The 21260-nt window shown below is 37.0% G+C and overlaps 11 protein-coding genes across 11 annotated transcripts; 6 read left to right on the forward strand and 5 right to left on the reverse strand.

Moving 5' to 3' along the window:
• Positions 1 to 51: 51 nt before the first annotated feature.
• On the forward strand, positions 52 to 553 carry RPL39 (60S ribosomal protein eL39; the record flags this gene model as incomplete). Its single annotated transcript, XM_003958146.1, has 2 exons — positions 52 to 57; positions 404 to 553. The coding sequence occupies 2 exons, from the start codon at positions 52 to 54 to the stop codon at positions 551 to 553; spliced, it is 156 nt and encodes a 51-aa protein (XP_003958195.1).
• A 513-nt stretch (positions 554 to 1066) lies between these two features.
• On the forward strand, positions 1067 to 2806 carry MNN5 (alpha-1,2-mannosyltransferase MNN5; the record flags this gene model as incomplete). The annotated part of the gene is made up of 1 exon (XM_003958147.1): positions 1067 to 2806. One exon carries the CDS (start codon positions 1067 to 1069, stop codon positions 2804 to 2806), a length of 1740 nt encoding a protein of 579 aa, XP_003958196.1.
• A 254-nt stretch (positions 2807 to 3060) lies between these two features.
• On the forward strand, positions 3061 to 3525 carry RIM1 (Rim1p; the record flags this gene model as incomplete). The annotated part of the gene is made up of 2 exons (XM_003958148.1): positions 3061 to 3302; positions 3366 to 3525. The coding sequence occupies 2 exons, from the start codon at positions 3061 to 3063 to the stop codon at positions 3523 to 3525; spliced, it is 402 nt and encodes a 133-aa protein (XP_003958197.1).
• Positions 3526 to 4527: 1002 nt separating this feature from the next.
• FEN2 (Fen2p) lies at positions 4528 to 5973 on the forward strand (the record flags this gene model as incomplete). The annotated part of the gene is made up of 1 exon (XM_003958149.1): positions 4528 to 5973. One exon carries the CDS (start codon positions 4528 to 4530, stop codon positions 5971 to 5973), a length of 1446 nt encoding a protein of 481 aa, XP_003958198.1.
• A 318-nt stretch (positions 5974 to 6291) lies between these two features.
• Positions 6292 to 8700, forward strand: RBH1 (Rbh1p; the record flags this gene model as incomplete). The annotated part of the gene is made up of 1 exon (XM_003958150.1): positions 6292 to 8700. The coding sequence occupies one exon, from the start codon at positions 6292 to 6294 to the stop codon at positions 8698 to 8700; it is 2409 nt and encodes an 802-aa protein (XP_003958199.1).
• Positions 8701 to 9344: 644 nt separating this feature from the next.
• Positions 9345 to 11417, reverse strand: COY1 (CCAAT displacement transcription factor COY1; the record flags this gene model as incomplete). The annotated part of the gene is made up of 1 exon (XM_003958151.1): positions 9345 to 11417. The coding sequence occupies one exon, from the start codon at positions 11415 to 11417 to the stop codon at positions 9345 to 9347; it is 2073 nt and encodes a 690-aa protein (XP_003958200.1).
• Positions 11418 to 12278: 861 nt separating this feature from the next.
• Positions 12279 to 13706, reverse strand: STE3 (Ste3p; the record flags this gene model as incomplete). Its single annotated transcript, XM_003958152.1, has 1 exon — positions 12279 to 13706. One exon carries the CDS (start codon positions 13704 to 13706, stop codon positions 12279 to 12281), a length of 1428 nt encoding a protein of 475 aa, XP_003958201.1.
• Positions 13707 to 14122: 416 nt separating this feature from the next.
• Positions 14123 to 16171, reverse strand: KAFR0G00340 (PGA52 family protein; the record flags this gene model as incomplete). Its single annotated transcript, XM_003958153.1, has 1 exon — positions 14123 to 16171. One exon carries the CDS (start codon positions 16169 to 16171, stop codon positions 14123 to 14125), a length of 2049 nt encoding a protein of 682 aa, XP_003958202.1.
• A 55-nt stretch (positions 16172 to 16226) lies between these two features.
• KAFR0G00350 (uncharacterized protein) lies at positions 16227 to 16811 on the forward strand (the record flags this gene model as incomplete). Its single annotated transcript, XM_003958154.1, has 1 exon — positions 16227 to 16811. One exon carries the CDS (start codon positions 16227 to 16229, stop codon positions 16809 to 16811), a length of 585 nt encoding a protein of 194 aa, XP_003958203.1.
• A 125-nt stretch (positions 16812 to 16936) lies between these two features.
• Positions 16937 to 18136, reverse strand: TOH1 (Toh1p; the record flags this gene model as incomplete). The annotated part of the gene is made up of 1 exon (XM_003958155.1): positions 16937 to 18136. The coding sequence occupies one exon, from the start codon at positions 18134 to 18136 to the stop codon at positions 16937 to 16939; it is 1200 nt and encodes a 399-aa protein (XP_003958204.1).
• A 392-nt stretch (positions 18137 to 18528) lies between these two features.
• On the reverse strand, positions 18529 to 20886 carry LST4 (Lst4p; the record flags this gene model as incomplete). The annotated part of the gene is made up of 1 exon (XM_003958156.1): positions 18529 to 20886. The coding sequence occupies one exon, from the start codon at positions 20884 to 20886 to the stop codon at positions 18529 to 18531; it is 2358 nt and encodes a 785-aa protein (XP_003958205.1).
• Between the last annotated feature and the right edge of the window lie 374 nt (positions 20887 to 21260).

A 21260-nucleotide genomic window follows, 5' to 3' on the forward strand; every position in this document is an offset into this window, starting at 1 on the left:
TTTGGTTTCGAAATATTGAAAGGTAGAAGATTATACACAAATATATTAACGATGGCTGTATGTGAAAGAACTACAAATGAGAAATGAAGATTGCAATGGTGAGATGATAGTTATAGACTCTGTGGATTAAGAATTCTACTACAGATGATTTGAGCTTTCTCCCATTTGGAAATTTTGAGATATCAAGACGTGCGATCACGTATATTCAAGGATGAAGAAAGATTAAGAGCCCTAGGAACATTCGAAAAGAGATGTCAGTTGACGCACGATGCGGTCAGAATTCGGTCTTCACCAACCTTCCCGCATGAACTTTGAAAATTTTTCGTTCCAACCACGACTATCAAACATTGCATTCCTTGATGTAACCAAGACTTTTTTACTAACATTATTTTTAATTATTCAGGCTCAAAAATCTTTCAAGATTAAGCAAAGATTAGCTAAGGCTAAGAAGCAAAACAGACCATTACCACAATGGGTCAGATTAAGAACCAACAACACTATCCGTTACAACGCTAAGAGAAGAAACTGGAGAAGAACTAAGATGAACATCTAAGTTAATCTATTTTCTGATTTACTTATCTTTGTTCCATTCAAGTTTATAATATAAATAAATACACTGAAATAGTTTAAAATATTATTAATCCTCTTATTTCTTTATTTATTGGACATCATACTCAGATATATGGCCTTAAACCACTTCTTCCTCGAGAGACGACATCGCTCTGTGCAAGCGATGCCTACTGCATTCCCAGCAAATTCATGAATCAAGACCGTCCCAGCCGTCATACAACTACTTGCAATCGCCGTTTACATATTGTGTTGGCAAGCAAACAATGCCACCGATCGCTGCTACTCGAGCAAGTCTCCACAGAAACAGTGATTGAGACGACTCATCTTGTAGTATCGTGCCATCTTTTGTTTATTATCCATCAAAATTTCATGACGCGTGGTGTGACAAATTTTAGTAGCATTTAATAACCTCGAACAAAAATCACGTTTGACATTAAAAGCATATTGATTGTCACCAGCACTCCTTGGCAGGTCTAGTATTAGCTTAACGAAACCAATGTTCTGGTTTAGAATGACTATGTTCAAGAAAAGATCATTGTATTCGATACTATTTATATGTTTGATCTTTCTGATCTCTCGTCAACATAGATCTTATGCAGTGGTCGAATCGGTGGTTAAAAGTAATGCATATGATGCATTCTATTCTGAAGTATATGAGTTGCTGATTTCGAGTAAACCAATGGATCCACCATCAGATAAAAATTCTTTTAGACTGACAAGCTGTGATTTACCAAAAGATGTCGGTATTAATGATCTTGATAGATTCGAAAAATTATCCTTTGATAATTTACAGAGATGTTATCACTTATCTAATGAACAGGCTCAAGATTTGCAGAAAGCGCACTCGAGCTATGTCAAGAGTATCAAAGATTTAATTGATAACCATTCAAATATAATTTCAAAAGATGACGAGAAAAAGAAAGGTATATTAACCGTTGGTGGCGGTAGGTATTCCGTCTTACTATTCACGATGATTCAAAAATTAAGAGAAACAGGTACAACTTTGCCAGTAGAAGTCCTGATTCCTCCACAGGATGAAGGTGATGACGAATTTTGTAACGTTATCTTACCTCAATTTAACGCTAAATGTATCTATTTCAAAGATTATCTTCCTCCTAACCTTTTAGACAAACTCGTGTTGAAATCATACCAAATAAAAGCTTTAGGTTTATTAATGACTAGTTTCAATCAAATTCTATTCTTAGATGCAGACAACTATCCAATGAAAAATTTGAATTACATTTTTGAAACTGAATCTTTCCAAAAATATGGTTTAATCACATGGCCTGATATTTGGAGAAGATACACACCTCCTGCATATTATAATATTGCTGACATCGACTTTAATCTGGAAAAAAGAGTTAGATTCGAAACGGATGATATTTCTCCAGTCAGTAGATACGATGATATATTCCCAACCTTATTAAACGATGAGCGTAAACTAACCGAATATACATCTTCAAAAGTTCCATTCCATGATTTGGAGGGTACAATTTCAGATCTTACCACGGAATCTGGCCAAATGTTAATTGATAAGAAGAAACATTTAGACACACTTTTACTTGCATTTTACTACAATTTTTACGGACCTTCATGGTATTACAACATGTTTTCTTTGGGGTCATCCGGAGAAGGTGATAAAGAGACTTTTATTTCGGCAGCACATGCATTGGGGAAACCATACTACCAAGTAAAATCAAAGGTCGAATTCGATGGATTCTTCCATGACAAAGATGGTTTCCAAGGGCTTGGTTTAATGCAACATGATTTTGAACAAGATTATCAAGTCCACAAGAATGCAATGCTGGAAGTTGCAGGAAATCCTGATAAATATTCCAAATATGAATCGGATTATAAATTAGAAACATCGTTCACAGATCAATTCTTAAGAAAGTATAATAATAAAAAAGATTTGGTAGACATCATGTTCGTACATGCAAGTTTTTTCAAATTTGAACCATTGGAGCTTCATAGTAAAAATCGTTATTACATGAGTGATAACAGTCCGTTGAGAGGATTCAAGAGAATGGATAGAATGAATAACTTTGATTTGGAACTATTTAACTTCCAAATTTTGAGGGATAATTTGTGCAGCACGAAACCAGTGGCTTTCAAAGTCTATGAAGACAAATATGACACCGATGAATGGAAATCTGTGTGTGAGTATCTCGACAAACGTGTGACATTTTTAAAAAAAACCCATGAGGAAGCCATAAATGCTGCAAAATCTTCATAGTTTCCCTCACCATATAATAAGATACTGCCTCATTATCATTATTTAGCATAAATATATATATTTATATATATCAATGTACCTTAATTTGATATAAGTACGACTACCTAGTATAGTCAATTTCATTGGAAATATGACAGCGTACATAATTTTCACCGAGATGAAAAGTGAGAAAACAAACAAAAAATATTACGTTTGAAAACATAAACATTCCATTTGAAAGTAAAATAAACTACCAACAGTACCAGATGTCTTCTATGCTATTACGCCAACAAACACGTTTCTTCTCCCAAACTGCCAGAAAGATGGACTTTTCCAAGATGTCTATCGTTGGCCGCATTGGTAGTGAATTCCAAGAGTACGTTTCACAAAATGACAAAAAATATATAAGATACAGTATTGCGTCTCAGCCAAGAAGGGATGGCCCAACCAATTGGTACAATGTTACTGTTTTCAATGAACCTCAAATGAACTTCTTGACTCAATACGTTAGAAAAGGGTATGTGATATTTTGACGCGTTTTATGATTAATGTTACTTTTTACTAACCACTTATATAATAGTGCTTTGGTTTATGTTGAAGCTGATGCTGCTAACTACACTTACGAGAAGGAAGATGGTTCTAAGGCTACTACTCTAAGTTTGATTCAAAAGGATATCAACTTGTTGAGAAACGGTAAGTCAGAAGAATCTTCCGAAGCTGCTACTGAATCAACTGAATAAATGTAATTGGGAATAAGGGTTCTTTTTTTGTATTATGGACAAATAGCTAGTGTAGCATTCTTTTGATTTTAAGTATTACTTTTTTATCTTTTTATATATCTAAACTGTACTTATATTTTAAATTTGATGTTTTGTCAGTCTCGACTTGGATTTAGGAGAAGAAAACTCAATTAGTGTTTGGAAATAAAAAAACTTGAATAGGTAGCAGTTGTTTAGGGCATACTCTCGAACAATTTCTATCTGTCAATTGGCAGCTCACCCAGGTCTTATTATGCGTTGAAGATAAATGTTTAGGAGTCAGCATTACTATGTAAGATGTATGGTCAAGATATTGTAGTTCTGGTAATATATCTAATGCGATAACAATAGCAATAGCAATAGCTACACCTAATAGTCCAATTAGAGCGTTTCCAGCTCACAGCCATTGTGGAATTCGCGTTATATAACCCACAGCTGAGAGCTGGGTATTAATGGTAAGCGTATGGTCTTCTCAAGGACATAGTCTTCTTTCAAGATATATATAAATCATGATTCTCGTGAGGCCACGTTCCATCAACGCACTTCTAAAACCACAATATGTCTACATTACAAGCTCATCTACTTACAGCAGGCACTACAATCATCAATACAGAAAAACCAAATGACCCTCAACTGATTGAGGCCACATACAAGGTTACATTATTCGCGTATGTAAAGTTATATAACCTCAATATAGTGGAAATGAAAACTGAACTCGCGTTATTTAACTCTGCCAATAGCCGAGTTGACCATCTCCATGTGATTGGCTTTACAGCTTTCTTAGTCATCTCCTATGGAGAAGGGCTGAATCACTTCACTATGCGCATTCTCGAAAGTTCAACGAAGGAGCCACCGATGGCCGCACAGCCTACAACTTCGACAGATTTATAATCATCTGTGAGCAAACTACGCACTTCCAAGAAGATCTCATTGCTGTTAAATAGGTCTGAGTGGGAACAGCTCTTCGTTTGCTGAGAAGTATAGATGATCAAAGACGACGTTGTTACTAGGGAAGAAAAGACATTTCGGGCTAGAAAACCAATCAATGAGAGATGGTTACTTTTCAAAATTGACGTATTTGTGCTATCATTCATATGTCTACAGTACTGGATCAATTACGTTGATCGTACTGGGTTTTCAAATGCTTACGTTTCTGGTATGAAAAAGGACCTCAACATGAGAGGTGATGATCTTAATGTGACTACTGCCTGTTTCACTGTCGGATACGTTATTGGAATGCTACCCAATAATTTGATATTGCTTGTTGTGCCACCAAGAATTTGGTTAAGTTTCTGTACTTTTGCATGGGGGTTGCTCACACTCGGCTTGTACGGTGTATCCAGTTATCAGCACTGTTGTGCAATTAGATTCTTCCAAGGTATATTTGAAAGTTGTACTTTCTCTGGCGCACATTTAATCCTAGGGTTGTGGTATAAGGAAAATGAATTAGCCATTAGGTCAGCTATTTTCACGAGTAGTGGTTTGATTGGCTCCATGTTTAGTGGATTTATGCAAACCAGTATTTTTGAGCATCTAGACGGACATCATAATTTAGCCGGGTGGAGGTGGCTATTTATCATAGATTTTTGTATAACTGTCCCCATTGCACTTTACGGGTTGATCTTCTTTCCAGGCATTCCTGAACATGACAGCTCTTATAGCAAGTTTTCTATGACAAGTTATATCTTCAACAAGGACGAACTACAATACGCTAGAAGAAGACTACCAGCAAGAGATGAAAGCACTAAAATGGATATGACTATAATACCCAGAGTCTTGAAAAGATGGCATTGGTGGCTATTCTCCCTTGTGTGGATACTGGGAGGTGAGAATCTAAGTTTTGCATCTAATACGACATTCGCATTATGGCTTCAATACAAGGGTTATTCCCTGTCACATAGAAACAACGATCCATCAGGTATATATGCTGTGGGTATAGTATCTACGATGCTTACTGCTGTCTATCTAAGCAACTTCTCTCGAGCAAGACATTGGCATGTGGCTGTGCTAATGGCTGTCGTCAGTTGTATCGTAGCCGTTATGATCCGGACTAATCCATTAAGCGCAGGTGTTATGTTTACGGCCCAATACCTGGGCGGGATCATCTACGCAGGACAAGCTGTCTTCTTTGCATGGGCCAATATTGTCTGTCACGACGATATCCAAGAAAGGGCCGTCGTCCTGGCATCGATGAATATGTTTTCTGGAGCGGTCAATGCATGGTGGTCGATCCTATTCTACGCAGCTTCCATGGTACCAGGATTTGAAAAAGGTTGCTATGCACTCATTGCCACAGGTGTCTCAAGTGGTATCCTTTCTGTGGGAATACGGTACCTACAAAACCAAGAAAATGCCAGTAAGCAAGCCTTGCCGTACATCGACGCCAACGACATGATAGATGAAGACGACGATGACGAAGAAGAAGAATAATCTACCGGCCGCTGCATCATGTGATCACGAGTATCAGCTAATTCCTCCGATGAAATAACCTTTATAGAGCTATATACCTTCAGCTAAACAAAATTTTCATTGCTTCGCACATCGAATTTAGTTTACGTGACTGGAAAATTTCGCGTACCATCATGCCATCTCGAGGTAAATGAATCCAAGCAACACAATTGAAAGAATTCGTACTAATATAAGGCTCTGTTAAACTGCTTATAGGAGGAACTTGAAGCAATTAATTTATTGTTTTATACGTGAAAGAAAAGTTCCCAATTTTTTCGAGCAATTGATTTCCCTTATAGAATGTCCCTTCAAAGGCTAAGAATGGATGAAGAGCGGTACCAGGAGACGCTCCAAAATCTCAGAGAGCTATGTCAAGCGTCTAATGTACGACCCATGTCTTTGTTGGACCCGATGTGGGAAGTAAAAAGGGAGTTAGATCTTATGACAAGTCTGCTGAAGATAATATCATCTAAACATGCCGATTACTTCAAACAATTGAACGAATACGTTAATATGGATGACCTTTTCGACGACACTTCTTTGGACTTATCCTTACTACAGGCTTATAAATCTTTACTAGCAAGTGCAGCTAAATTAATACTGAATCCTGACATTTCCACCTTCAGAAGTGGTAATCAGAAATTTTTGACTCACATTCTCGAAATATATTCGAGGCTCTGTACCGTGCTACATAGCCATGATGATGCCAACACATTTTCCAAACTTTACAACATAATATCTAGTTTTGAAGACAATTTTTACACAAAATATAATCAAATTAATTCGCGACGTTTTGAGAGTGATCAAGTATATGATTTTCTATCATTTTCGAAAATTTTAACCAAATCGCCGGGCATTGACTTGAATGACGTGAGGAATAGTACTCTCTTCGAGCTTGGCTGCGAGAAATTTGGTTACCACAATTTACTTGTCGAATTGGCCCAAGTATCAACGGGAGAAATAGCAATTTTCAAAATTAATGCAGGTAAATTGCAAACATCATTTAACCAACTCTTACATGAACTCAAGCAGGGCAATTATACTTCATTAAACTTTGGTAGAACCTTATTATTTCTACCTTTAACGATGAAGCAACTTCAAATTATGTCGTTCTCCACCATGGAAACAACTATTAAAAGCACTAGTGGGAATAACGCCCAGCTTCACTTGAAATGCTTGGATCCAATACAGTGGTCAGTTACTTGGAAACCAATATTCGACAATTCTTTGAGTAAGGAAAAGGAAAGCGTTTCTTTGCAAGATTCCTTTGGAACAATTACTGAGGGTAAAACATTTGAAAGTGACAACTTTTACATGAAATTCAATGAGCTCCCTGCAACTGAGGGTATAACCGTAGTAAATAGTGATGCTCTCTATCCCCGCGATTTGTCATCAGCACATCAAGTACAATCCGATTTAGGGCAGGACGTAAAGTCACAGGATATCACGCCAAAAATGGAGAGTATTGAAACCAGTAAAGAAGTCCAAATTACCAATTCTGAACTCATTGACGGAATAGCTACCTTAACCTCAGCTACCAGCATGGATATTCCAGACTTACATCAATTGAAAATTGATAACACAAAATCTGAAAAACGATTTGACAAAGTTCCGGTGAATGACATCTTCATAAATACAAAGGAAGAGAAAGTCACTCCAACCACCGAATTCAATCCAAGCGCCGATTTCTACAAACCAACATTACACAAGAAGAAATCAGGATTACTAAGTTTTTTCCACAAGAGTAATAAAAAAAGGTTATCTATCGAAACAGATATTGATAATAACACTAGTTTTTTTAGTAGTCCTATAAGCACTTCTGGAACACCAACTTCAAGTATCTTCGACTCACAGAGTAAAGAGATCAAACAGTATGTTAAACCATTAATTAAGAATGAATCACCAAGCAGTCCCATATTTGAGTTTGACAGTACCAAAATGTCAATCTGGAGAGGAACTAAATGGGAGCTACTAAGCAATTCAAAATCAAGACTTGATGTTTCTAAATCTTTAGATGGCACATACATACTGATGGCATATCATGATAAAAGCAACGATGAATGTCACTTTGTTGCAGAATTATCAAATACTTGGACTTGCGCCAGATCTACAGCCCAAGACATTCAAATTCGTATACCTAGATCAACATTTGTCTCAGCTGCTTTCGCTATTCACAACAAGACATGTACAATAAGCATCAGATGCGTGAATGCAGATAAACTGATGAATTCTTTACAGCATTGTATAAAAGGTAATTTACCTGAATCGCTGTCATCCTCTACTACGATCAGGACCTTATCTACCTCATCTTCCTCCTTCATGAGCGAAGGCATCATGAAGTCATATACTCAAGAGACTTTTATTTCAGATTCAAAGCAATCAATTGACTGGAAAGCTTTTGAGGAAAAATTACTTTTACCCAATCTAAAAGCTAGACAATATTCTCGTATCGATGGAAAACTGTGGCAGATCCAAAATACTGGTGTGGTTGACATCTTTTTCTTAGAGAAGGATTGCATTAGAGAGCTCGTAAAATTCAGCTTGAAAACAGAGGACCACAATGTCGTAATCTCTTCTAGCTACTTGGATAGTGTCAAAAGAATTGGAAGAACTGGTATCTCACTCTGTGCTGATGATGGTCCTCAGCTCTTTGAATTCCTTAACCCACAGGTCACAGACCAGGTATACAAAATTGTTGTTGGGAGGTAACTCCACATATACTGAGATAATCTACAACAAACATGAAATCTGTAATGATATATAATAAATTAAAAACTCTAGCATCCTTAATTATCTTTTCCGCCAAATGCCTTCTTTTTATAATGACTGAAGCAATCCTATCGTCAACGCAGGAACTAGTAATGAAATGCCCGATGTCTCGTCTGGTTAGAACTTTTCATTGCAACGTACGCACCACAATCGTATCATCTCAATTTAATGCACTTTAAACTCCCAGATGAAGAACCGTATAATCACTATAATTTGACTCATTAAATAAAAATGCCACTTATTTACATTGCATACACGAGATCGATTAAACAGCATTCAGTACTATAATATCGAGAGTATTTAAAAACATTAACTTCAGTTCAGAAAGTAGTCTGTTGCAAGGGGCATAAACCAGGCAGCTAGGCACACTTCATAGAGATATTTGTCCAGGTAAACCTAAGAATCTGTGAACACATATATTATATCGTTAAATTCATGAAACTTACGCGTGCCAATGAACTCTTGTATTCTATTATATAACAGATAATAATATCGATAGAAAGAACTAAAGGCATAATTTAATGCTATTTTGCAAGTACATTTTATAAAAATTTCTTCTCTTAAAGTATCTATCAATCATTAATTTAGATGTGGATACCAGGAACGGCATCAGCCAATGCATCAGCGCCGGCTAAATTGGCAGCATGTGCTCCCAATTTTGCAGCGGAAGCTGCTGTTGAACTCTTCACTGTCCCAATTTCTGGTGTGACATAGCCTGTAAGGTTTATTACGTACATGCTCATCATAAACACTAACCCATGCAGCCCAATACAATAAAACAGAAAGACCATTCGTGTCGTATTATTTTGTAATATTATGTTTGCAAAACTGACAAATAACTTTTCCCAGACTGGCAATCTCCTTTTTTTATAGTATTCTAATTCATTTTGCCTAAAGTTTGCCAAGGGATGCAATGATTCATCATAAATATTGGAATATAATGCTTCAGAATCAACGTCATTCATAGATGAGGCAGCCTGGCCTGCTGATGACAAATTGTTATAGCTCGATAAGTAACGAACTTTCTCATACAATTTATTATTATCCATTTTAAGTTTGCTTAGCTCGGCATTAAGTTTATTTCTTTCAGTCATGGAATCTCTTACTTGCCTTTCCAATTCTGTGTTTCTTGAGCGGAATCTATCCCTTTGCTTTGTGATAATGGGCAATATTACAGATCTATTAGAAGTTTGTAGTTCACTGTCCTCCTGAATGCCAATAATTGAACTGGTTGGTGAGAATCTTCCAGAGTTCCCAGCTCTATTATTCATTTGTCTTGTAGCACCAGACATCATACTAGCCGTGTCATTGAAAGATTGATCAACGTCTTCTATTTTCTCCAAATCGAGTTCTAAATTCGTATTGAGACGTTGCAACTCTTGAATTTTCTTTTGTGACTTAGCAAGCTCCTTCTCGAGCTCTTTCGTCCTTTCTTTCTCAGAGGAATGTTTAGAACGAAGATCGGCAAGATTAGCCTGAAGTTTTTTATTTGCAGATAGTAAAGTAGATTCTATCTTGTCATTACCGTTGGTTATATCTTCTTTTGGGATATTATCCTCATCTTTGTCACTGTCATCTGCCCCAAATTCAATTTTCTTCAAGGCGGATAATTCAGATTTTAGTCGTTCGTAATCTGAATAGTTGTTTAGTTTCATTCTTAAGGCTTGTAGCTCTGATTTATAGGACTCCAACTCATTCTTAACGTTTTTCATACTTTCATCGAATTCAGATTGCTTTTTAGACAGATTAGAATGTTCTTTTTCCAACGATGCACTTAAGAGAATGTTTTCGCTTTCTATTTGACTAATTTTAACATCTTTAGAATGTAATTCAGATTCCTTTTCAGCTGAATTACTGGCCTTAGCCAGCAATCCGCTAAGTTCTTCATTCCGTTTTTCTAATTGGTAAACTCTAGATTGTGAGGATTGTAATTCTTGCAACAGTAGGACTTGCTCTGGTGAAGCGTTATATTTGGAATCAGTACTATCCTTATTAGAAGCGTCTGGTGAAGTTTCATGAGAGTCTATGTCCAATTGTTTTGAGATTTTGGCTTCTAGCATCTTATTATTTTCTTGAACCGTATCAACTTGCTTAGTCAGTTCAGCTTCTCTTTGTTTCCAATTTCTCTGCTTCTCTTCCCAAATTGAGGTAATTTCTTGCTCTTTTGCTGCTAGTCGCTTAGATAAAGTTATTGCAGCGTTTTGCTCCAAATCCAGTAGCCTTGACTTAAGGGACTCATAATCAGCATACTTGGTCAATTTATCTTCTAAATCCTCCACTTTTTCTTTCAATTCTTTCGAATCATCGATTTTACTTAGTCTACTCAAAGAATTTTGTATTAGAGGTTTAGGATCAGGAGCCTCTGAAAGTTTTGCATATATGCTAAACAAAATTTGCTCTGAGAATTTGGATCTCTTTGTCAAGTTATCAATCTCCTGCTGATATTGTTTTATGATTTTATTAACTTGGCTCAATTTCTCATCAGACTCTAGTTTTTTGAATCTCTTAGTCTCAGTGGCCAATGCCTTCCTAGACTCCAAGGACGATTGCTCTTTATCCTTAACTTCGAGGACGTTTGTGTCCAGTTCCTTTTGAAGAGAAACAAAATCTGCATTTGACCACATGTCCAATGCATGTTCATATACTGATAAATTCATTCTGTGATTACTTCGTTATTCAGCACCTACACCTAGAATGTTCCTCAGACCACGATATACAAGGATTGAGTCCAAAGAAGTTGTCGTAGTGATTTATCCTCTTTATCTAAAAGTTGCACTAAGAGTATTTGACCTTGTTCTCTATCCTGAAGTTCGGACACGAATATCATTTTTGAACTCTGCCAGAAATTTGAGATCTTCTCATCAGAGAAGAATATATAAAGACAGTATTAGACTGAACATAAATTACGCTAATATGAGGCTGGCCTTTTGAGAATAAGTAATTTCTGACTAGATAATTTGTGAGATCGAAGGTTATTGGTTGACTTGGCTTTTTCAACGCTCAAAATGGCTTAAAACTCGCCAAATAACGCCTTCTTGCATACTCTCTGGTAAAACAACGACACTTTCCCAGTAGAAGGTGTACAGCACTCTATGCTTATCAGAGCAACCTTCGCAAGTTCACTAAGCTTAGCCGTTGTATCGACTTTACGTTTTATTTTTCACAGGCTTCATTAGGGCAATAAAATCTCAATCCAAATTACTTCTAGAAGCCCATATAGTACAAAGAATAAGATATTATCATAGAAGAAATCAGTTTACGAACTATTATGTATTTGTACATAGATTTGTTTGAAAATAAGAGACTTCCACTAGAAATCCATATCAAACATAATGTGGCATTCATCAGATGAAGTAAATTGAACATGCGGTCGTTTCTGTAACCTGCTTCCATCATTGGAACTTATCAGGACTGCACACTGATTCTAAGAGAATTCTACGTAGCAAAAAACATCCGTAACACCAAAGAGTACACAAAATATTATAACTCTCCTTACACTGGCCTCAACATTGAGTTCCTCAATCAGCTTCATCTTCGGAACTTAGTAGAGATACCTCTTTTGTGCTAGTAACATATTTACCCGCTGTACTTGGCGTCCCAAATTCCTCTGTTTTATAGTTTATTTCACTCTTGCTTTCTTCAGATCTTCCCTGTGTACTACCCACAGTCATTGAGGAAAAGCCATCCAAAGAAATAATATCATCAAGATTCGATTTATTTGCCAAATATGGGAGATAATTACTATCTAACGCGACTTCCTCTGTTAAATCATCTGAGTGGAAATTATTCAAATCACCATGGTAGTTCTTATTTCTGCGTTTCTCTTCACGCCACCCAGCTGTTGGAATTCTGTAATCAACATATATGTCTCTATTAGAGGTAGGCGTAGCAATTGAAGAGTTGAAATCATTTGTATTCTTGTAATTGTCTTCATCAGACGACGTGAACATATTTTGAAAATCTGTTCCATCAGTACTATAACCGAATAATTGACCAACACGACCTTTCTTACGTTCTTCTATGAAACCTTCACCGAAGTCCAAAATGAAACCTAACCTAATGAAACGTATGAATTTAGCATACATATCTAAAGCGTCTGAACCTAGACCAAAAATTAAGAAAACCAAATAGGACATCAAAACATATAACCAAATGTCATACAATGGCTTTCCTGGATCGAAGAAAAGAACCAAATTCCACAAAGCACCAGAATGGGTTTCTGAAAAACTATAACTCCCATTAACTTGCTTGAGATCACTCACAAAGGAATAAATAGAAAATGGGAACATTACCAAAATAATTAAGAAGCAAAACGTTAACAAACGTGAGAAACGCACAAAATTTAAACCTGAATTTGTACAATGTAAGATATCTCTAACATCTTTTCTCTTCCTATAAAACACAATTAACACTAGAATTGCATAGACAGTACCAATAGTAGACCAAATCAGCATCCACATTGTGTAGAGAACAATAGTTAACCAGGTGGCCGTCATCAAATTTTGACACCCGTTATACTTTGCTATCCCAAATCTGTACACCTGGAGGAAATAGGAAAGAGCCATGGCAACAATTGGGGTTGATAAACTGATAGAAAGGTCAACACCGATCTTCTTCCACGATTTGAAATCTGGAAGAACCCTATCTGCTTTCAAAATAGTATGTAGATTGTACACAATATTAGCCACGGCACAGGAAATACCAATATTAGCACCGACTTGCAATTTGATCACAATATCACAGTAGCCCTTACCTTCCCACCTTGTATAAAAATCATCACCGCTCCAGATTGCAGCATTTATCAAGCATGTTATATCCATCAGGAGCAGCCAAGATATCAATATGAGTGCTGGAACATTTCTTGTTTGAGTGTGCCAAGCAAAAGGAGGTATCAATGTTAGTACTGCCAGCGAACATAAGCCGATGACTGTCGATTCATATGACATTATTAGGATTTAGTTTGTATCGATTTATTGGTGTCTTAGTCCAGAATAATCACTATCGGTAAAAGAAACTTCTTCCTTTTATAAGTTATCTTAAGCTCCAATGCTCAATTGTGGTTTGAACAACCAAACACATGTTTCATGATGTGGTTCATTGACTGGTTGGTCTTTTCACTGTAAAGTAGTCATCACTTTCCTAATTAGTGTCGCAATGAGATTTTTCAGGTAAAATTTTTCAATTACGCAGAGCTTTCTCGACAGAACTTTCGAAAAACGATGAGCTAACGAAAAGAGAAAGAGAAGACGCTAACTAAGAAGCAGCATTTTGAAATACGTAAGTATATATATATATATATATATATGTTTACGTTATATAACAGGAGGGTGCTTGGGTATTTTTTAGATTTTTGCTGCTAAATTTAGGCGAAAATAAGGACCTGTACTATAGAAGTAAAAAGAAGTTGAAGATGGTGCGTCAAAAGGCTTGTCTTGTATCGTAACTGGGCTCCATTGCTTGATTGTTCCATGATTTGAACAGTAGAGATTGAAGCTTCAGTGGAATTAACCTGGCTTACCGTAATTGCTGACACCTGCCCATTTCTTATAGTGCCTGTGGATGACGATGTCTCTGTCTCGGTGGCAGTGTCGACAACTGTCTTCGTAGTCTCGGTGGTTGTCCCAGTATGAGCAACAGAAGCCTTGCTACTTTCGGTTCCCGTTGTACCACTCTCGTTACTGGCTACATTGTCGTTAGATGTGGCCTTTGTATAGGTGGAAACAGCAGTGGAAATGCTACTATTGTCAAGCGTCATAATAGAGCAACCTTCCACACCGGAACATGAGGTGATTGTTTCGACCTCGGTTTCAGTAGCATAATCAACAATCGTGGTGACAGACATAATCTTGCTTTCTGCTGCAATTTCAGCTGTTCTAGATAAAGTTGTCGAAGTGCTGACTATTTCAGGGAAGCAACCGGCAGTACCACTACACGATGTGACGGTATCTATAACCACCTCGGTGGCATAGACAGTTGCAGTAGTCAGGGATCCCTCGTCGTTCATAGAAGATGGTTTCAACGAAGACGAAGAGGCTGTTTCTGATTTGTCTTCAGCGTCAATGTCTTGTGTTTTTGTAGCTGCTACAGTGGAATTAGAATATGAGATTCTACTTGAGGTGGAAAATGAGGAAGAAGTAGATCTTTCTTCAGCATCTACTATTTGTGTAGAGGACTTAGAAGATGCTGTAATACTGTCAGATGAAACAGACGATGATTTAGAGGTAGTAACTGAAGTAGTTGTTGATTCAGTTGCAGATGTAGATACTAGGGATGAAGTGGATTCACTTGAAGAAGCAGATGAGGAAGATGCAGACGAGCTAGTCAGAACTTCAACATCAGCAACAGCGACATCAGCGAGTCTCGTACTCCAAATTTCGTCAGAAGAGAACTCCGCCAAAATTGCATTCATGGCGACAGCTGAGATGGTACTATCAAAAACGGTATCATTTGAAAGGAAAGTGACAGTCGTTCCATTGGAATCAAATATGACACCACCTTTCATAGTTGCACCAGTAGTTCTCTCTAACCATCCTTCAGAGGGAATACCTTCCTCAATGTTGGAAATTCCCTGATATGTGTGAAAAGTAGAATAAAGCTCGTTAGTGGCAGCGCTCTTTGTGACTTCAAATATGTCAAATTCACCACACCCGCTTTCCCAACAAGAGCAATTAACATTTGAAGGATATTGAGAAGTTCTTGGAATATGATCATTTAGTAACCAAATTGCAGGCATATCGTAACTAGATACTGTCTCTGCTGTATTATTTGTGTCAGTTGGCATCTCAAACTCGAATAAAAACATCTTTGTAGTATCATAGAAACCGTAGTATGCAGGTATTCCTTCACGATAGACACCGCAATCATTGTCTAAACCAGACTCTGGACATTCAACGCTGGAAAAGATGGTATACTCTTCATCAGAGGATATATAATTTTCAGACTCCAATACTGTACTTGAATCAGCAGCTGAAGTACCGTTACTTGTTGCATAGGTGAGAGCTTTGGCTAAACATGGAGAATACTTACCAGCTTTGGTTAGAAAGGTCACATTGGAAGTAGTTTGAGACTCTGAATCATAGTATGCTCCACGAGTCCAGCTATCAGAAGAGGATTCACCAATAATATAATTATCGGAATAGTAATAACCAAACTTCTTCAAAGAGAGTGGACCACGGAAATGCACAGATAAATAGTGAGATAAAGGCGCATTAGTACCAGAAAAAGTGACCCTCTCCCCAACCTCACATGTACAGGAAGAGTTGTAAATATCCAATAATTCACTTACCGGCTGAAAAGTACCAGTAAAACCAACATTTGTAAATTCCAACATTTCGTACTCGCTTGTAGTTGCCTTAGCAGCATTTATGAAAGCTAACCCAATCGAGAAAGCGACCACTAAATAGTTTTGCATACTTTCTTAGTTGATCCTAGTGAAATAGTTGCTGTCATCGGAAATTCTATTCTCCATGCTCACAAACCATTACGAGTATATATATATATCACCATTAGTTTCAATTAAATGTTTACGTCGGTTTTCTGTGGACTGCTTTCAGATAAAGCCAAGAGTGGTAATTATTCATGCATCGAGTCGAGCAACAGAGAGATGGCGTACAGCACGAAATTTGAATGCAAATTCGTCTTGTTCAGGTTTTGCTGTGCTCGGCACGCCAAGAAACGCGTGCCAATATATTGAATTAAGCTTTTTGCAGGCAAAATTTTTGCGAAGGCCTAAGTTTTGCTTATTGCATTCAGCAGTTTGCATGCTCGAGGTACGGTACCTTGAGAACTTGTTTACGAGTTGTTTTGCATGGAAAACTTTGCTCTTACGATTTTTTCTCGAGAAAGTGTGTCAGACTGGCCACCTTAGCACAATGCTCTCCCACCATGCTTGTAGTCCAGTACATCAGGCGGGTTACGAGAGGATATATTGTGTGAGTAAACCGTTTTATTGCTGGGTGAGACTTTGTATACATTTTGGGGCAGATTTTCAAGTTGTATCCTCCCGCAGTTGCGAAATGACTGGATTCATTTATAAGCAAGTGCTTTTATAAACTTAAAAGCAAGTTATAAGAGCTTTATAAAACTAGTATCTTACAAAAAATAGTTGAAGCAGTTGACGCATTTATGAAATCTTATTTTGATAAAAGTACTAATATATGGTTACAACTCTAATTATCTAAATAAAAAATATTTGGGAGACAGCAGCGAACGCCGTAAAGCAGTAATACCATAGACCGGAAGGCTTAGCTAAGAAAGCTGCTCCGCCAGATTTTGAGCTTGAAGAAGTGGTAGAGGCAGCTACAACACTGGCTAATTTAGTGCTATATATCTCTTTTGAGGAAAATTCCTCTAAGATATCATTGATTGTGCTTGCAGATAATTCATCATCAAATGTCGTAGAATCGGATAAGAATGTTACAACCTCGCCATTTGAATCAAATATAACACCACCTCTCATTGTATTAGTAGTGTTTCTCTGTATGTATCCATGAGCTTGAATACCATCCTGTATATTAGAGATACCTTGGAAGGTGTGGAAACTAGAATAGAAATGGTTTCTTTCAGTTGCATTCATTACTTCAAAGATGTCAAACTCACCACAACCACTAGCCCAACAAGAACAGTTCGTATTAGATGGATATTGGGAAGTTCTTGGAATATGGTCATTTAACAACCAAATGGCTGGTAGATCGTAGTAACTGAAGGATGTACTATTCGTTTCAGTTTCTGTTGGCATTTCAAATTCAAATAAAAACATCTTTGTCGTACCGTAGAAACCGTAATAAGCAGGAATACCACTACGATATACGCCGCAACCGTTACTAGCTTTTGAAGAAGGACATGAGATATTGGAAAAGATGACGTATTCATCATCAGAATGTATTAAGTTGTCAGACCCCAAGAGTGTAGCGTCGGATGCAGAAGCAATACCAGTATCATCTGAGTATGTTAAAGCTTTACCCAAACATGGAGAATCGGTACCAGCCTTAGTTAGGAAGGTCACATTTTCACCCGTCTGAGAAGAGCTGTCGTAGTAAGCTTGACGACTCCAACTAGAAGATGAATTAGAATCTATGACAAAATCATCAGAGGTGTAAAATGCAAATTGACTTAAAGAAAGAGGACCACGGAAATGTACTGAAACATAGTCCGAAATTGGAGCATTAGTACCGGAAAACGATACTCTATCACCAACTTCACATGTACACGAATCTTTTGTAACATCTTTTAAACTAGCAACTGGCTGGTAAGTACCAGAAAACCCAACGTTTGTAAATTCAATCATATCATATTTCGAAGAGTATTTATTTAAAGAAGATCCTAACGCATAATCAGTAAAGGCACCTAAGGCACTCAATAAAACGACATTTCTCATGATTGTCTATGATACGCGTCTTAATGTCTGAATAACCAATATTAAGAATGCCCAAACATAGGTAAATATATACTAAATATTGCTCGAGAAAAAGATTTGCTAAGTTTTTCCAGAAAAAAGAAATGACAAACGCCAAGCCTTCTCGGCGCGCTACGCATTTTTCCTGGAGGCTTAGAAATTTTCCGAGAACTGATCTACAACTAAATTACTATTACGCAATTTGCTAAATATAGATACAAGTGGCTTTGTTATAATAAATGCCAATCTAAGTGGCCAGTTGAACGATAAAGCTCTTCTTCACTTGACATATAAATTTCGAGAAATTCTCAATTCAATTAAAAGAGAAAGACTTACTGGACCGAATATTTAAAATTAACTTATATATACAACCACTATTCGTCACAGTAGTGGATCATCGAGAGGAAAATGCTCATGAGCGCGTTGTCACGCTCAAGTACACTCAATTCTTCATCTTCATACAAAGTTCTGGCTCTCTTTAATGAGTTATTTATGAAATTGATGAAATCTATCAATTTGATTGATATGTTGCCAAATTTTCCATTACTAAAAACTTTATGAACTTTCTGTTTGAATAAATTTGTTTTGTCAACATCCCTCTTGATTATTATCTCCTTAATCTCCCTTTTTCTAAGTGATACAATTAAAGATCTTGTAAAAAACTCGTTTTCGAGATCCTTTTTCATAGAGTTTACAATAGTGGCTTCTGAATCTATCGTTATTGGATTACCTTGAAGTTTGAACCAATTGTTAAACTGGGGCAAATAAGTCGTATAGCGTGGTAATAGTTCCGTACAGTGATTGCCTTTGTCCACTTGGACAATTTCTAGGACTGCAGCTTTTGAGGATGTAGATCTGGTAAATTTATTGTTTTTACAGCCATCACCTATCAAACTTTCACCAGGTTTACAAATAGAATCAAACACATCGTCAATAATCTTGGACTGAGATATTCGTTGACAATTTCTGCCTATTTCAATGTTTTGAAGTGAGAATTTTTCAGATATTTGCCTACTTGTAGCTGTAGTCGTAGTAGTTGTAGTTGTCGCTGTGCTTGCTAGAGTAGAATCTATCTTTAGTGATTCAGGGGTGTTAAACCATGGATATTCATCATATTCACTAATGGCAGGCGAATGCTGTGGAGTTACTCTATCATTTGGCCGTAAATATGATTGGTGCAAAGAAGCACTGCTGGAGGTTCTATGAACATTATGGTTAGCTGAACTGGATATCTTTTCCCAGGAATCATTATTGTGACTTAATTTCGTGGATGGTGAAAATTGCAAAAGTGAAGGTCGTTTATTGAACCAAGATCCGTAAGACCCAGCCTGACTTGAAGATAACGAAGATGACAAGTAATGCAATGAATTATTATTACTTTTGAAAGAAGACGGTTGTATTACTTCTGCTGAAGACTCACCAGATGACACAGAAACAGATCCATAACTGGAAGATGTCTTCTTGGGAATTTCCCATCCTTTCCCCACAGTATGAGAAACATTTCTCTTGATTATAGGCATTGTTTTAGCCTTCTCGAACGGTTTTATTATATGTGGTTCATCTAGACCTAAAAGTGAATCAACATTATTTTCATAATCGTCCGAGCGATTAACTTCATTATCAACAACTTTCACAAAGTTTGCTATATTGCCATGAAATTTTGGCTTCAATAGACCATTCAAAATAAAGATCAATTTGTTGGCAACCACTGAATTTCCGGATAGAACAATTATTCTTGTAGTAACAGTAGGATTGATGAGAGCATTATTATAGTCAAATAGAATCAAAGCAATTAAAGTCTGTAGAAAAATTAGTTTTGGACCATCTTTTATTTCGATCCAGTTAAAGCAGTCTTTGAACCAAGTGTCAATGAAATTGGAGTAAGTGTTTGGATATAGGATAAGTCTTGGTAATTCGACAAAGGAGCGCAGACAAGGTAATAAATTTTTGGTTAAACTAAAGATAATCTTATCAATATCCTTTGAATAGCATGAGGTGCCGTAATCCATTGGTAAAATACCACCTTGCTGATTCCTCTTTATCAGAAAATTCAACTGTGATGATATAACATTTTGAGATTGATCCAACCAAATATTTATAAAAGACCAAGCCTCTGCTATCACTGGGGTAAGAAAATTCGGTATACATAGACTAATTGCAAATCTATTTTTGCTGCTGATACCATTACTGCCCTGATTTGCATGGAAAATTCTTGTTATAATGATAAATTTAGAATTAGGTATACTTCTAAATTTGTCATTCTGTAAATTTGACATTGAGGGCACTAAGGAACCAAAAATGTATTGTTTCAATTCATTTTGCCTAATTTTCATTAAATTACCAGAATTCTGTTGTGGATACGAATAATCCAGTGAAAATCGATAATGATTCTTACAGGCAATTTGACCAGTTTCTTCAGCAATCAAAACTCTAAAACAGTATTTAGCACAGGAATCCTCGGTAAATGCCAGGTATTTCGTCCCAAATAGCTTATATTTCAACTCATCGGAGATGTTTTCCAATATCAACGACGATATTGCAAAGTTTCTCGAATTAAATTGGTTCGAGGATTTGAACAAAGCATCTGTTTTTGTGGTAAGCGTTGTAGCATTTGAGTTCGTTGGTACGCCAGGAAAGTGAGATATTGGGTGGTTCGCTGTAGTAGCTGCTGTAGGTGTAGCTGTATTGCTGTCACTGGCAGCGTTAGTTTTCCTGAGTAGAGTACCCAACATAGTGACTAATGAAAAAAAAATGGTAACAACTTGCACGATACTAAAGACGGCTCTTTAAAACATGAGATTTAGCTCGTCACTCGACACTTTATAAGAGATATACAGACTCTAACACTATTTTATTCTTGAAAGAAACAAACTTACAAGCTTCTTGTATCCCATCGCCGTGTTCTATAATTGATCGCCCTTCACAAACTCAATTTGAAAGCCAAAACTAAGCAATTTGATATGCGGTGTGCGGATGTTTGCTACATCATCAACGTATGCTCAGCCAACTGCCAGCAAGTCGAGTCTGCACCAGCTGGTGAGATTAGAGCTGGCTACTGATGAGAGGCAGCTCTGCTGCAAGAAGGTGTGTTTGTGTGTCTCTGCGT

This window comes from Kazachstania africana, chromosome 7, assembly GCF_000304475.1.
Source record: "Kazachstania africana CBS 2517 chromosome 7, complete genome".
NCBI lineage: Eukaryota > Fungi > Ascomycota > Saccharomycetes > Saccharomycetales > Saccharomycetaceae > Kazachstania > Kazachstania africana.